The sequence below is a fragment of the Prionailurus bengalensis genome, chromosome B1 (assembly GCF_016509475.1).
Source record: "Prionailurus bengalensis isolate Pbe53 chromosome B1, Fcat_Pben_1.1_paternal_pri, whole genome shotgun sequence".
NCBI lineage: Eukaryota > Metazoa > Chordata > Mammalia > Carnivora > Felidae > Prionailurus > Prionailurus bengalensis.
Window position 1 is genome coordinate 21,337,159 of NC_057344.1, and position 14,358 is coordinate 21,351,516.

Here is a 14,358-nt window from a genome sequence, read left to right on the forward strand (position 1 = left end):
TGGGTCAGATCACTGACTATCAAGGAAAAACTTGTTTTATTTTTTTTTAATTTTTAAGAATTGTTTTTATTTATTTTTGAGAGAGAAAGGGACAGAGCGTGAGTGGGGGAGGGGCAGGGAGAGAGAGGGAGACACCGAATCTGAAACAGGCTCCAGGTTCTGAGCTGTCAGCACAGAGCCCAACACGGGGCTTGAACTCAGGAATGGCAAGATCATGACCTGAGCCGAAGTCAGATGCTTAACTGACTGAGCCACCCAGGTGCTCCAGAAAAAACTTATTTTATATCTCAGTCCCCAACATTCCATTCTCAGAATCCCACCATTTAGGCAGATATATCTCCCTTCTGTGTTTCTAAAATTAATTTAAAAACCTAGCAGTGAAAATCAGTTTAGTAAAGACTTAATAATAGTCAAAAGGATTAACCCATCAACATTTTACCACATTTTCTTATGGAGTTCTCTGGATCCTTTTTACCTTAGAGGAAAATTCCAGTCAGTGACAGAACTGAAAGACTCTTTAGTATGTTTAATGCTTTTATTAATAAGTAAACAACACATTGCATCAGGTCCAGAAAACCAAATGCAGGTTGGCAGAATTCTTACTCGTGTCATATGGATTCAAAATATCTAATTCTACTTTGGAATGCACCAAATACACAGTCCTTTCCCCTAGAACACTTTTTATTTTTTAGATTTTATTTTTAAGTAATCTCTAAACCCAACGTGGGGCTCAAACTCACAACCCAGAGATCAAGAGTCACATGCTGTTCCCACTGAGCCAGCCAGGTGCCCCTCCCCCAGAACACTTGTACGTGCACAGGTGTGTCGCAGATTTGAAGAAAGATGACGTTTGTTGAGAGCTGATGGAATGAAGATCTCCTGGGGTGGAACAGATAACATCGCTGACCTGCCACCAGCCTGAAGGGTATGGCAGCCCTCTGACCAGTTAATGCACGCTGTTTTGTTTGGTTTAAATAGTTTTATCCATTTTAAAACATTTTAGATTTATAGAAAATTTGAGAAAATATGATACAGTTCCCATGTAGCTTCTCACCCAATTGTCCACATCATTAACATCATATATTAGTACATCAATGAATCGATACTGATACATTATTAACTTAAGCCTATAGTTTATTCAGATTTCCTTAGGTTTTACTGAATATCTTTTTCTGTTTCAGGATCCCATCCAGAATACCACAGTCCAGGTTAAAGAAGAGTATGATTTTTAAAGGATATACAAATTAAGAAAAAATGTGAAATCTAATAACCAATAGAAAACTCATGGAATGCATTTCCTTTCTTGCTAGCTATTTTTCACTTAGGACAAAAATGAATGTGTAATCTCACCAGTATCTAAAATGTACAAATTGAAACATAGAATTTAATTGACGACGAATAGCTTTCTCAATGACAACAGGCAATGCCAAAGGTCTGATTGAACTGGTGGCACTTTACGTGGCTACCATTCTTTTTTCAAACAATGTGGCAAGTGACTTAAATTCCCTTGGTCTAGGCATGTGACTTTTGAGAATTTATATTAAGGAAATAATGCAAAATATAGGTAAAACGTGTATACACAATATGGGTAACCATGTTAACAAAATTATTTTATAATATGAAAAGTTGGGATCAGCCTAAAATTCCAAGCTGGGATGTGACAGAGTAAACTTTTACACATTTCAGTGAGAATATTATGCCATGATTAAAAATCACAATAAACCAATGATGGACAATTATGTGGGGGGAAAAACTGGAATCTGTGCACGCTGAATAGAAGTAGGAAAAATAACTCGAAGGAAATTCAGCCTGTAAATTGGGTAGATTAGCATGATTTTTTTCCCTTCTCTTTTTGTCCAGTCTCCATTTTCACAATGTATGGTTTTCTTACTTTTATGGGAGAAAATCTTATAAATTGAAAAATGATTAGAAATTTAACAATCCTGTTATATAAAAAGGTAAATTTTAGTTCCAGATTTCTCCTGATTCTCTCAAAAGTAACAAGAAAATATTAACATGATTTTCTTATTACCTCTTCCCCTGCTATTTTAGTCCCATTTTTTCAAAGATTTTTAGCAGCTGAGAGCACCCTATTGTCAATTTAAGCCGAGGACCCCTCATTTTACAAGTGGGAGGGTCTCTGGCTGCTGATCAGTTAAAAGATTACGGCGAGATCTTCCACTTTATTAATGGAATAACTCAAGATTCTTTGCCAGCAAGCGAGGGCTCTTTCTTTCATAAAACAGTGGTCTCCAACCCCTTCTGATCATGGACCCATCAGTAAAACAATAATTTGTGACTGACATGCATTTTGATTTGTATTAGCTAATAAATATATTATATATGAAACCTTATATGTGAAACTTTATATGCATTTACATATATTTTATACTTTATATATATTTCTATGCCTTCTATTGTAACTTAAAAAAAAGGAAACATTAAAAGAATAATATGTAAATGGAAGTGCTGCTATTTTTTCTCCATGTGCCAAGCGATACCCTGGCTATACCCACCCACTGTGGTGTCCACTCTCCGTGCTAGAGCGTGGTATACTGCCAAGAGTGTGGGCTTGATGGTCAGAAGAACTTGGCTTTAGGGGCGCCTGGGTGGCTCAGTGGATTGAGCAGTTGAGCCTCTGACTTCAGCTCAGGTCCTGATCTCACGGTTCCTGAGTTCAAGCCCCACCCTGCGTCAGGCTCTCTGATGGCAGCTCAGAGCCCGGAGCCTGCTTCGGATTCTGGGTCTCCCTCTCTCTCTGCCCCTCCCTTGCTCACATTCTGTCTCTGTCACTCTCTCTCAAAAATAAACAGACGTTAAAAATATTAAAAAAAAAAAAAAAAAGAAAGAAAGAAAAAGGGGAAATTTGCTCTGAATGTTAGCTCTGTCACATGCTAGTTCTTGATGCCCTGGAGTAATTAGCTAATGTTCAGAACCTACTGCTCCATTTGTAAAATGGTAATAAATAGTATCTATGTCACACAGTTGTAGGACTCGAATAAAGTGTATTTTTTTTTTGTGGAAAAATCATCCAACAAATTGTGGGACAGCTGTAAATTCACTGTCCTCAATCTCGACTGCTCCTTCAATACTGTGACATTTCTTTTCTTTTTTTTATAAATTTTTTTACCTTTATTTATTTTTGATAGACAGAGAAAGACAGAGCACTAGTCAGGGAGGGATAGAGAGAGAGACACACACAGAATCCGAAGCAGGCTCCAGGCTCTGAGCTGTCAGCGCAGAGCCCAACGTGGGGCTCGAACTCACAAACCGTGAGATCATGACCTGAGCTGAAGTCAGATGCTTAACTGACTGAGCCACTCAGCCACCCCTTATTTTATTTTATTTTATTTTATTTTATTTTATTTTATTTTATTTATTTTTTTAATACTGTGACATTTCTTCCGTGTTTCATCATTTTATTTTCCTCACTCTCTCCAACCACTATTTCAAACCTCTGCTTTCCCACACCTCAATTAACCTACCTCCCTCTCATTCTTAGCTGATGATCTCGCATGTAATTTTTTTTAATGTTTATTCCTTTTTGAGACAGACAGAGCATGAGCAGGGGAGGGGCAGAGAGAGAGGGAGACACAGAATCTGAAACAGACTCCAGGCTCTGAGCTGTCAGCAGAGAGCCTGACACGGAGCTCGAACCCACGAACTGTGAGATCATGACCTGAGCTGAAGTCGGACGCTTAACTGACTAAGCCACCCAGGTGCCCCAATCTCACATATAATTTTAGGGAGAAATTAGAAGGTACTTCAACTTCCACCAAGGCTATAAACACAACCTGCATCTCTACACACAACTACTTGTCTATATCAAATCATTTAGCAAATATTTATTGAATACCTTTAATGGGTCAGACACTGCTCTAGGTATTGGGGATGGGTCAGTGAACAAAACAGATAAAGTTCATGCCGTTGCAGAGCTTACGTTCTAGGAATGATATAAAATGAATATGGAACGAGTTACAGAATGATATGCTACGGAGACAAATATATCAAGGTTAAGGGTTATAGGGCATTCCAGGAATAGTTTGCCCATTTTATACAGAGTGATCATGGAAAGCCTCAAAGATAAGGTATCACTGGAGGAGAGACGAAGTAAGTAAGGGACTTGGTCACACAGTTATCTGTGGGAAGAATGTTCCAGGTCAAGAGAAAATAATCAGGTTTTGAGACCCCTGAGGGAAAAAACATGCTTAGCATATTGATGGAACAATATGCAAGGAAACTAATGTGACTAAGGCAGCACTGAAGAAGGTGAGAGAGGTGGTGTGGGGCCAGACCTTGCGCAGCCTTTTAAACTACAGTAGAGAATTGTGTTTTTACTGTGAGTGTTTTTACTGTGAGTATCAAAGGGATGTGCTAAGCAGAAGAATGATATGATCTGCTTTCTATTTTGAAAGGATCACTGGGGATACTTGATGAAAATATACAGAAAAAGGAAACTGGTTGAAGGGTTACTGCAACATACAGGCATGGGATGTTGGTGGTGGGGACCAGGGGTGAAAGTAGCGGTTGGGGAGGGGGGGCGGGGAATGAGCTCCTGAGGTGCGTGCTTTGAGGGTATGCTTACAGACTCTGCTCAACAGGACAGGACGAGGGGTCTGAGAGCAGAGGAGTTGCCGCGGATGCCTCCCAGGGGTTTAAATGGAATTGCCATTACTGAGCTGGGAAAACTTTAAGAACAGGAAGATTCAGAGAGTGGGTGGGAAATCAGAAGTTTGATTCCAGGTACTTCGAATTTAAAATTTCTATTAGATGCCAAATACATAGCTGGAAATGAGTCTGGAATCCAGAAGAAAGGACCAGGCTAAGGATATTGGTTTTTTTTTTTTTTTTTTTTTTTTAGTATTTATTTATTCTTGAGAGAGAGAGGGAGAGACAGAAAATATTAATTTGAAAGCTGTTGCAATGAGATGATACATAAAGTCATAATGTAGATAAATAAGAGAAGTCCAGGGATTGATCTCTGGAACAATCCAATGCTTTAAAGTTCAGGAGATAATGAGAAATCAGCAATGGAGACCAAGATGGAAATGCCACCATGAATAAAAATGGAATTATTTGGATGAGAAAGTAAGTAAAAATATTCTGGAAAGAAAATAATGGCATGGTATATACAGGAAAATACATGTAATTAAAAACCACTAGAATATAAAGTGGGAAGCCAGAAATTTAGACAAGACTCATGTGTTGCCAAACGAGGGAGACTGGCCTCTGGCCTGTGGGACACGTAGAGTAACTGAATACATAGAAGACATAGAATCGAAGAGTTAAAGTTGATTTTAGACCTCCAGCTTCAGGGTGAAGGATGGATTTTTACAGCGCTCTGGGAAGGGAGTGTAGGCAAGAATGTAAACAGTGAAACCCTATAGGAGACTGCAATGTCTCAAACAAAAGAGATGATTGAGATCCTGAATTAGGGTAATGATAGAAAGAAAGAAAGAAAGAAAGAAAGAAAGAAAGAAAGAAAGAAAGAAAGAAAGAAAGAAAGAACATAAGAGAAACAAAGAAAAGAAAAAGGGGTTGGAACCAAAAAAGAAAAATTAGGAAGTAAAAACATCAGCAGGATTTAGATATTGAGGGAGGGCCAAGGAAGCCAGAGAACTCTGGCAAGGCTGCCAAGCTTCCAGAAAGGTGGAGAGTTGGAAGGCTGAGCTGGATGGCAGTGGCATTAACCAGTAAAAGAAACAGATGAGTCATGGTCTGGGAAGGGAGAAGGGGGTGACTTCAGCTTTTGATGTGCTGCATTTGAAGTGTCAGTGGATTAAGGAGCCATGTTTGGCAGGGAGATATGTAAGTTTGCAACAGGAGAGGTCAGAGCCGGAAAGAGATTTGGGAATTGTCAATACAGAGGTTATAGATAAAGAACCAGAAAGGATAAGATCATCCAGGACAGGAGTCAGCATTCTCCTTCAAACCTACAACTAAGGCCAGGAGGGCAGTAAGAGAGCTAATAGGAAAGAAGCAAACATGGCAGGGGGAAGGAAAAAGGGGTAGGAAACAAAAATAGGTAGAGAGTAGAAGAAAAAAAAGGCTGTATGTACAGCATTTTAGGCCAACCATACCATTAATTCTGTGCAAATACCTGTGGTTTTATTTTTAATATCCTTTTCCAGGTCATACAGCATTTTTACCAGCCTTCTGACCACAGTTGCATTTCAAACAGATTACTTCCGGGAACAATTTGCAACAATGCCTAGACCTATCTTTTTTTTTTTTTTTTTTTTTTTTAACCTGGCCAACTAAAACCACAACATTATTGCCGGAACAAAGTTTATTTCAGTTCAACAAACATGTACTGACTAAGTGCCAATGGTATAGAAATAAGTAAGACATAGTCCTCTGCGCCCAACTTTTAACCAAGGTGAAAGACTTAGAAACAAATATTTAGTCAGAATGATCTTTTCACAATATAAATTTGACCCTATCACTCTACTTAAAATCTTCTGTGGCTGAGACTGCTATTTTTCCCCCAATGTCCACAATTTCCTTCTTCTGACATGGTTAATATGGTTAACATGGCCACTGAGAATAAAGACTAGATTCCTAACCTTCTTTGCAAGTAAATGTGGCCATATAACTAAGTTCTTAACTAAGTGGAAATGGCATCGCAACTTCCAGAAAGCATCCTTAAAGGGAAGGACACTTACTTCTACTCCTCTATCCTACTTTCTTTGACCTGCTCTCTGGAAGGTAGACATGATGGCTAGAACTGGAGCACCCATCTTAGGCCAAGAGGTGATGTTGGAAACGGAGGACACACAATAAGCTGTGGACTGGCTACAGACTTTGAATATAGAGAGGATTAGTTACATTGTTATTTTGTTATTACTGTTTCTGGCGGCGAACAGCCAATTAATATACTGTTAGTGTGATAATTATAATATAGCTATGTCCACCTTCAGCTCTATCCATCCATTCATCCACCCCGCTGTCTGACTCTTAAGTAGAAATGGAACACACCACAGAATTAGGATCAGAAATATAATACTAACCCAGTGCAAAAATAATATTTACAAAGTGAAAATTCAAGTATTTACCAACAGACACATTAATGTAAACAAAGCAATACACTCACTAAGTGCAACATTAACAAAAAGACGTAAAGTTCATTCTTCAGACATCAGTATTATTGATTTCCAACTTCAAGATAACTTCACTAATATTTTAACTTACTTCTTTTGAAGGATTCATTGGTAATGTAAAGATAGTTTTCCAATATGACCAGACGAACATTGCAAAAAGTAGATGATAAGCAATCAGGCACACAACTAAAATGAGAAAAACATAATTATCATTAAAATATGCAAATACACATTAAAATCATAGTATTCACAAAAGATCTGCTTGTTCTAAATGAACCAAATTCTTCAATAACTTAATTATTTCATATCCCATGATTAGAAAGCTCTCATCTGTAGACACCCCCAATCTATTAGCCAAATGGCTAGAGAGACCTTTCCTATGTTATAAAAGCCAGGCAGCTGTGACTTCAACTTTAAATAATAAAAACAGCATTAAAAAAATGTTAAAACTTCAGGCTTAAAGAACTTCACGGACGAAGAATAGCAAAACCAGTTCCTATTTGAGGAGGTATTTGCTAATTTGGCTTAGATGTAGTCAAATCTGTTGGCACCGATTGTTCTAATAACTATATATTTAAACAGACCATCTGGACAAAGAGAGATTTCCTCCAACAGGAGTTCAAGTGTCTTGTTTATCACATGGGACAACTTTTAAGAAAAGTATACTTTGTTCAAGCAATGTATATAAACACACTTTGTATGGTGTTTTAGTTGTGAAATACTGTATTAGGCAAGCACAAAATATTCTGTATATGGTGATAATGAACAATTCTGGAAAATACACTAATATATAAATAAATTCTATAAGATACAGTTGAATAAAATGTTAGTTTAAAATACAGCATGCTTGGTATTTTAAACTGTATGACAATTTCTTAAAGCATGATGATATGCATAGAATCATTTAAAAATTCAGTAATCCAATGAGGCACTTAAATCAGTGTGAAATGGCTGCAGCTAATGATATTTTCCATGAACTATATGGATGACTCAGGAATGGGGTAATACTCTGAGTTGAAACAGGAGACTGTTGATATTCCTGTATTTTGAAGCCACCAAGAATCTTTGGCACAATAGCTACCATTTCAAGGGAGAGGTCTTTGCCAAATGTCTAACAGAGTTCAGTCTGGGGACTGAGAGAAGTCTTTAACCCCACCATGGCTCCACATTCTCAAAGTATAATTTATTAATTCCAACCAACTCTACAGGAATACTATTTTTAAAAAACTACTTTTACAATTTCACATCTAAAACAATAAAAAGACATATCTTACCTTGTTCTCCAACGTTTTCCATGGACACTATAGAAATAAGCAGAAAACAGAGATGAGTAATAGATTACGACATTTACGGCAAACAACAGAGCCTGACGGAGACATAGGTCACTTGAGTAGGTTAATAATTTGGCTCCCCTTCAAACCAACATCGTTAAATATTTGTTCAATTTTATTTAGAGGAGAGGTGACTACTGCTGGGGGACAGGGTGGAGAAGGAAGGCTGGTATTGTTGGTATTTTAGCCCTGACGCCACACAGAAAACAACCCATCAGGCGTCTCCTTGTGGGTCTTATTCCTATATCAATTACTTTCTTAGCCTTCCTCCCGAATCAGGGTTCAGATAAAAGCAGTGTTCTCCATGTGAAGACATTTTCAGAGGCATGTATTGTTCTTTACAAGTTGGCAACTGCCTTCAGATAACTCTCCAGGAAGACTAAAATGTTGGATCCATGGCACACGCTCTAGTCAAATTTCTAGAAGTGCAAATTGTTATGCCCAATGGCTAATGGCTCCCTAGTGTACAATGAGAGATGCAGGTAATGTGCCTGAGAGACTGTCATTTTTGAGGGGCTTACAAATACCCCAAGGTAGATGAGGTCACTAGATTAGGGACCGTTTAGCTGAAATGAGCTGGGACAAGAAACAGTATCTAGAAATAACCCGGGCACTTGTCTTACCTCCTATATTGTGTGCTTGTTTTGTTTCCCATTTGGTCTTCCTCCATTTTTACTAAAGTCCATTTTGGAGGTTTTGGCCTATCTCAAAGTTGGAAGTTGTAGCCAGCAAAGATTTGATATTTCCTAGAATTTAATTTCATTGCCTTAAGAAGCACTGGAACCAGAGTGTAATGTTGTGAAAGATTTTTAAGATCATCTGATCCAACAAACATCCTTCCCAAGAGAGCTACTGAATGTTAGTTCAGGGTTTCTAGAGGCAGCAGGAGCCCATGGTTTTGGAGTAAGTCCATTCCATTATTGGACTGCTCTAAAGAATGATTACAGCATTATAGTGTGCTGAAATTAGTCTCTTTGTGGCTTCTTCCTATGGTATCCAGGCTTCTAACATGTAGCATTAAACAGAAAATCTAAATGACAGACCTTCACGTATTTAAAGTTATTGAGTCTCCATGAAATTTTCTCTTTTAGTCCAAATATTACATGACTTCCAGATCTCTCGCCAACCTTGATGTGGCTCCTTTAAATACAGTACTTCTTTGATTCTCAATTTCCTTTAACATTTTTTTAATGTTTTTTAAAATTTATTTTGAGAGACAGAGAGAGAGAACACACGCATGTGAGCAGGGGAGGGGCAGAGAGACAGGGAGAGAGAGAATCCCAAGCAGGATCTGTGGTGACAGCACAGAGCCAATGCAAGGCTTGATCTCACCAAGTGTGAGATCATGATTTGGGCCGAAATCAAGAGTCAGATGCTTAACCACCTGAGCCACTGAGGTGCCCCTCCTTTAACATTTCTAATGCCCAGAATGGGACAGGCAGACAAGATGGGGACCATGCGAACACCTTCAATATTATCACTATGGGTCACAATTTTAATTTTCACTTCAAAAGTTTATTTGCCTAATTTCATCTTGCATTAGCCTAATTATTTTCTGGTCTGTACCCTACAGTGGTAATATTTTGCTTTAGAGATTTCTAACTTTCCAATATCCCTGGGAATTTAAACCTCTTCGCCAACTAACTGTGGTACAACTAGGCAACAAGGACTCTGACTTGTTGAAAAAGCCTAAGGAATCCCCACACCTTCTTGGCACTGATGGCGTACAGGAAGAGGGCAAGTGAGGATGGTAAATCATCATCCGAGTTATCAAAGATGTTCCTGTTTGCCGCGAGCACAATGATGGCCTTCAAGGATTCCATCTTGGAGTCTGGAACCAGCCTAGACACCGCAAGGCTGGCGGACTGGGTCACCAGTTCTGGTTTCCAGATGCCCTGTCCTCCTAGCGCTCCCCTCCCTCATTACTCATTCCTCTAAGAAATGGAATGAGGCGTCCGAGAAAAGGCTGAGTGGTCAGTTATCAGTTCAGAATTACTAAGAGTGAGACTTTCCGTTGCAGTATTATCTTTAAAAAAAACTCTTGGGTAGGGGCGCCTGGGTGGCTCGGTCGGTTAAGCGTCCAACTTCGGCTCAGGTCATGATCTCACGGTCCGTGAGTTTGAGCCCCGCGTCGGGCTCTGTGCTGACAGCTCAGAGCCTGGAGCCTGTTTCAGATTCTGTGTCTCCCTCTCTCTCTGCCCCTCCTCTGTTCATGCTCTCTCTCTCTCTCTGTCTCAAAAATAAATAAACGTTAAAAAAAAAATTAAAAAAAAAAAAACAACTCTTGGGTAAAAATAAAACATAAAATCCAGGTTGAAGATTGAAACTATGGGCCAAAGCAATAACCCCTAATACACAAAAGGGTAACAAACTGCTTCTTGATTCAAACCTGGCTTGACTAAACATTCTTAAAAATGTATGCTAAAAAAAAAATGCATACCCTCCCTTACCTCTTTTGCATGCATTATCAAGCAATCATTTAATACAGGGGTCAGTAAACTACAGTCCTGTTCCAAATACAGCCAGACCCCTATTTCTGCAGACAAGTTTTTACTGGAACACAGACATACCCATTTGCTTACATGGCTATTTTTGTGTTATAATGGCAGAGTTGGGTAGGTGTGACAGGGACAGTATGGCCGTATTTCCTAAAATATTTACTGTCCAATCCTCTATAGAAAAAGTTTTCCAACCCCTGTATATTAGAATTCTTCAGAGAAACAGAACCAACACCACCCCGCCCCCCCCCCCCCCCCCCACACACACACACACAGTGAGAGGAAGAAAAGGGACTGACTGAATTTAAGGAACTGGCTCACATGATTATAGGTACTGACAAGTCTGAAATCTGAAGAGCAGGCCGGCAAGCAGAAAACCTAGGAAAAAGTTAATGCTGCAGTCTTGGGTCCAAGGCAACCTCAAGGCAGAATCTTTCTTCAGGGAACCTCAATCTTTTCTTTTAAGGTCTTCAACTGATTAGATAAAGTCCACCCACATTATGGAAGGTAATGTGCTTTACTTAAAGTCTATTGATTTAAATGTTAATCACATCTAAAAAATATCTTCATAGAAACATCTAGACTGCTGTTGAACTAAACAACTGGCCATCATACCCTACCCAGGTTGACACAAAATTCATCGTCACACCCTGATGTTATAATTGAGTCTTATTCCAGAAATCTACTAAGAATATATGTGTTGATCTTTTATATCATTTCTCAAGTGATTACTATTTATTATATGATTATTATTTATTATAAAGCAATAAGTCAGAACTACATATAGCAACATAACTATGTACCTCCTAGAGAGAAACTAATTATAAAATCCCTTTTCATACTCTAAAAACCCAACTACAAATAATCTCATCCAAATTAAATTTACTTATACATCCTTATGATTGTTCAGGATGCTATCAAATCCTATTCTCTAAACAGCTCTAAAAATATTAGAGCAGATTTAGTCTCAATTGATTTAAATTCAATCTTGATTTAAAGCAGGGAATCATGTCAAAGCTCATTCTAGTCCTATATTGTCACCAAGTAATTTTTTTTTAAATTGGCTTTGGTGATTATACATTAAGAGTTGGTTATCAAGAAGTATATCTATTGATAAGAAGCAGCCCAGTAAGCTACTGTTAACTTAAATCTAGTTCGACTTTCAGTCATAAGTACCTCCAAAATCCAAAACTTCAGATACTAAAATACGCCTTCATAGTAGGAAAAAAAAAGTACTTTCCCCCTTAAATTAGCAAAGAACAGTTATGTAATTGTTGCTAGAACAATTTGGTTTTTAGGTACTTTCACTGCAGATGTATGCTGCTGTGATCTTTCTATTTCTTAGTCTAAAGTTTATTTGTCTTGCCTTCAAATTCAAACTCTCTTTTATGGAGGAATAACTTACCTACACTGCATATACACAGTAACTTTTCTATATAAATCCACAGCAGTATTTCCAAATTCAGTTCGACACAGACACATCTCAGACCCATATATGCAGTCTAATAATGAAGGATGCCAACCAAAACTAAAAATTTGGTTCTAATGAATGAAGTGTAAGAACAACTTTATAGCCAAGCTCTATTTTTTTTTTTTTTTTTTTGGCGGGGGGCAGGGGCGGAGGGAGCTTATCTTTAACTCATTTATTGAAAAACATCCACTAACTACTCTATCCTTATACTATTGGGGATAAAATAGAAAATGTGATTCCATCCCTGTGCTCAAAGAACTTAAAGTTTATGAGATCGTTTTAATTGAAAGTTAAAACTAACTGAAAAAACAAGGAAAGTTTTTAAGGCATTGTGAATTAAGTCATCGAAGCAGTTGAAATCAAAAATAGTAGTAGCAATACAAATATGCTTTACTATCTCCTGTCTGAACCAAGTCTCTCCTTTGACCTCATATCTCGGGCTGCTATCCCATTTTTCTGGACTTTTCACAAGAAAACTTATTTAAAAAAATTTTTTTAATGTTATTTATTTTTGAGAGAGAGAGAGAGAGAGAGAGAATGGGAGAGGGGCAGAGAGAGACGGACACACAATCAGAAGCAGGCCCAGGCTTTGCACTGACAGCAGAGAGATCGACACGGGGCTCGAACTCACAGACCACAAGATCAGAACCTGAGCTAAAGTCGGACGCTTAACTGACTGAGCCACCCAGGTGCCCCACAAGAAAACTTATGTTAGCGATCATCCCAATGCACTGCCTCTACCCCCTCTAACTTCCTGTTAGTTCCTGAACCAACTCCAGCTGGCTTTTCAGCCCCATATTCTACTGCTATCACTCCTGTTCAGGTCACCATAGCCCTCCCTTGCTGCTAATTCTCAATACTCAAGTTACTCTAACAGAACTAATTATGCTGTTTTTGTTTGCCAAATTGACAGTGAATTCTCCGACTAAACTGGCTGGTGGGAACCCCTTGACGTGGGATCCTTTGTTCCTTCAGCTACTTCCCAAGAAGATCTAGCTCATTGTTCAGGTTATTACAGATCAGAATGTGGGTGGTACATGACAGATTATTCCTGTGAATACTAGCGACACTGCTACCAGACCAGCTTAATGACAGACCTAAGAAAATACAGTATTCCGATCAATACTTCCAGCTGAATTCCAACTGCATTCCTTTCTTCCTAACAAATGTGTTCTAATTAATTTCTTTATACCAGATCTACTTACATTTTACGTCTTTACTAAACTGTGTCTTTCCTTTGTTATCCTCAGATGTCACTGTGATTTTATTGACAACCGCAGTCCATGCCTTCCTCGCTGACCTCATCTCATGCCCCCTCCCCTTCTTGGGCAGAAGGCTTCAGCCACTCCAGGCTGCCTTGCTTCTTGAAAGTGCTAACATCATCCCCTCTCTAGATCCTCTGCACCTGCATTTAACTGGTTGGTAGGAGACCCGGACTCTGGTCCAATCTTCCTAATATGTGTGACTTTGATCACGATATTCAGCTGATCTGTGCTTTGATTTTGTTGTTTAAACAAAAACTTGTACTTTACCTGGACAGTTCCTCTGGCTCTAAAATTATCCTCAGTCCTACACTGTCTGATGTATTCTGACTTTTAAAAGACAAGGAGAAAAGTCACTCTTCAAATAAATTTATCAGTGGGTTTATAGGAACTGTTTTGTCAAGGACAGAGTGGTAGCTTCAGAACAGAAACGAAGAGGAAGGATAAGGCCTCATAAGGCAGAACTTCCCAACACATGGCTTCCAACTGGGCTCCAGACTAACATCCTAACAGCCCTAACCACAAACATCATGCCAGGCAGTCTACAGTCCTCCCTGGATCCCCACACAATTCCTTAAAAACTCATTTTATAATAGGAAAGCCATCATCTCTTTTAAAATGGAAACTGATAACGTCATCTCACTAAAAACCCTCCCATGGCTTTGCATTGAATTTACAATAAAGTCCAATCTCCTT

At 38.7% G+C, this 14,358-nt stretch overlaps 1 protein-coding gene across 2 annotated transcripts in view; it reads right to left on the reverse strand.

Moving 5' to 3' along the window:
• Positions 1–14,358, reverse strand: part of ZDHHC2 (zinc finger DHHC-type palmitoyltransferase 2) — a 70,230-nt gene that overhangs the window by 38,084 nt on the left and 17,788 nt on the right. For both annotated transcript variants that reach the window (XM_043560151.1, XM_043560160.1), the window contains exons 2-3: positions 8,375–8,401; positions 7,192–7,286 (exon numbers count right to left, since the gene is read on the reverse strand). In XM_043560151.1, coding sequence (XP_043416086.1) covers positions 7,192–7,286; positions 8,375–8,401 — 122 coding nt within the window. The remainder of the gene's footprint in view (positions 1–7,191; positions 7,287–8,374; positions 8,402–14,358) is intronic.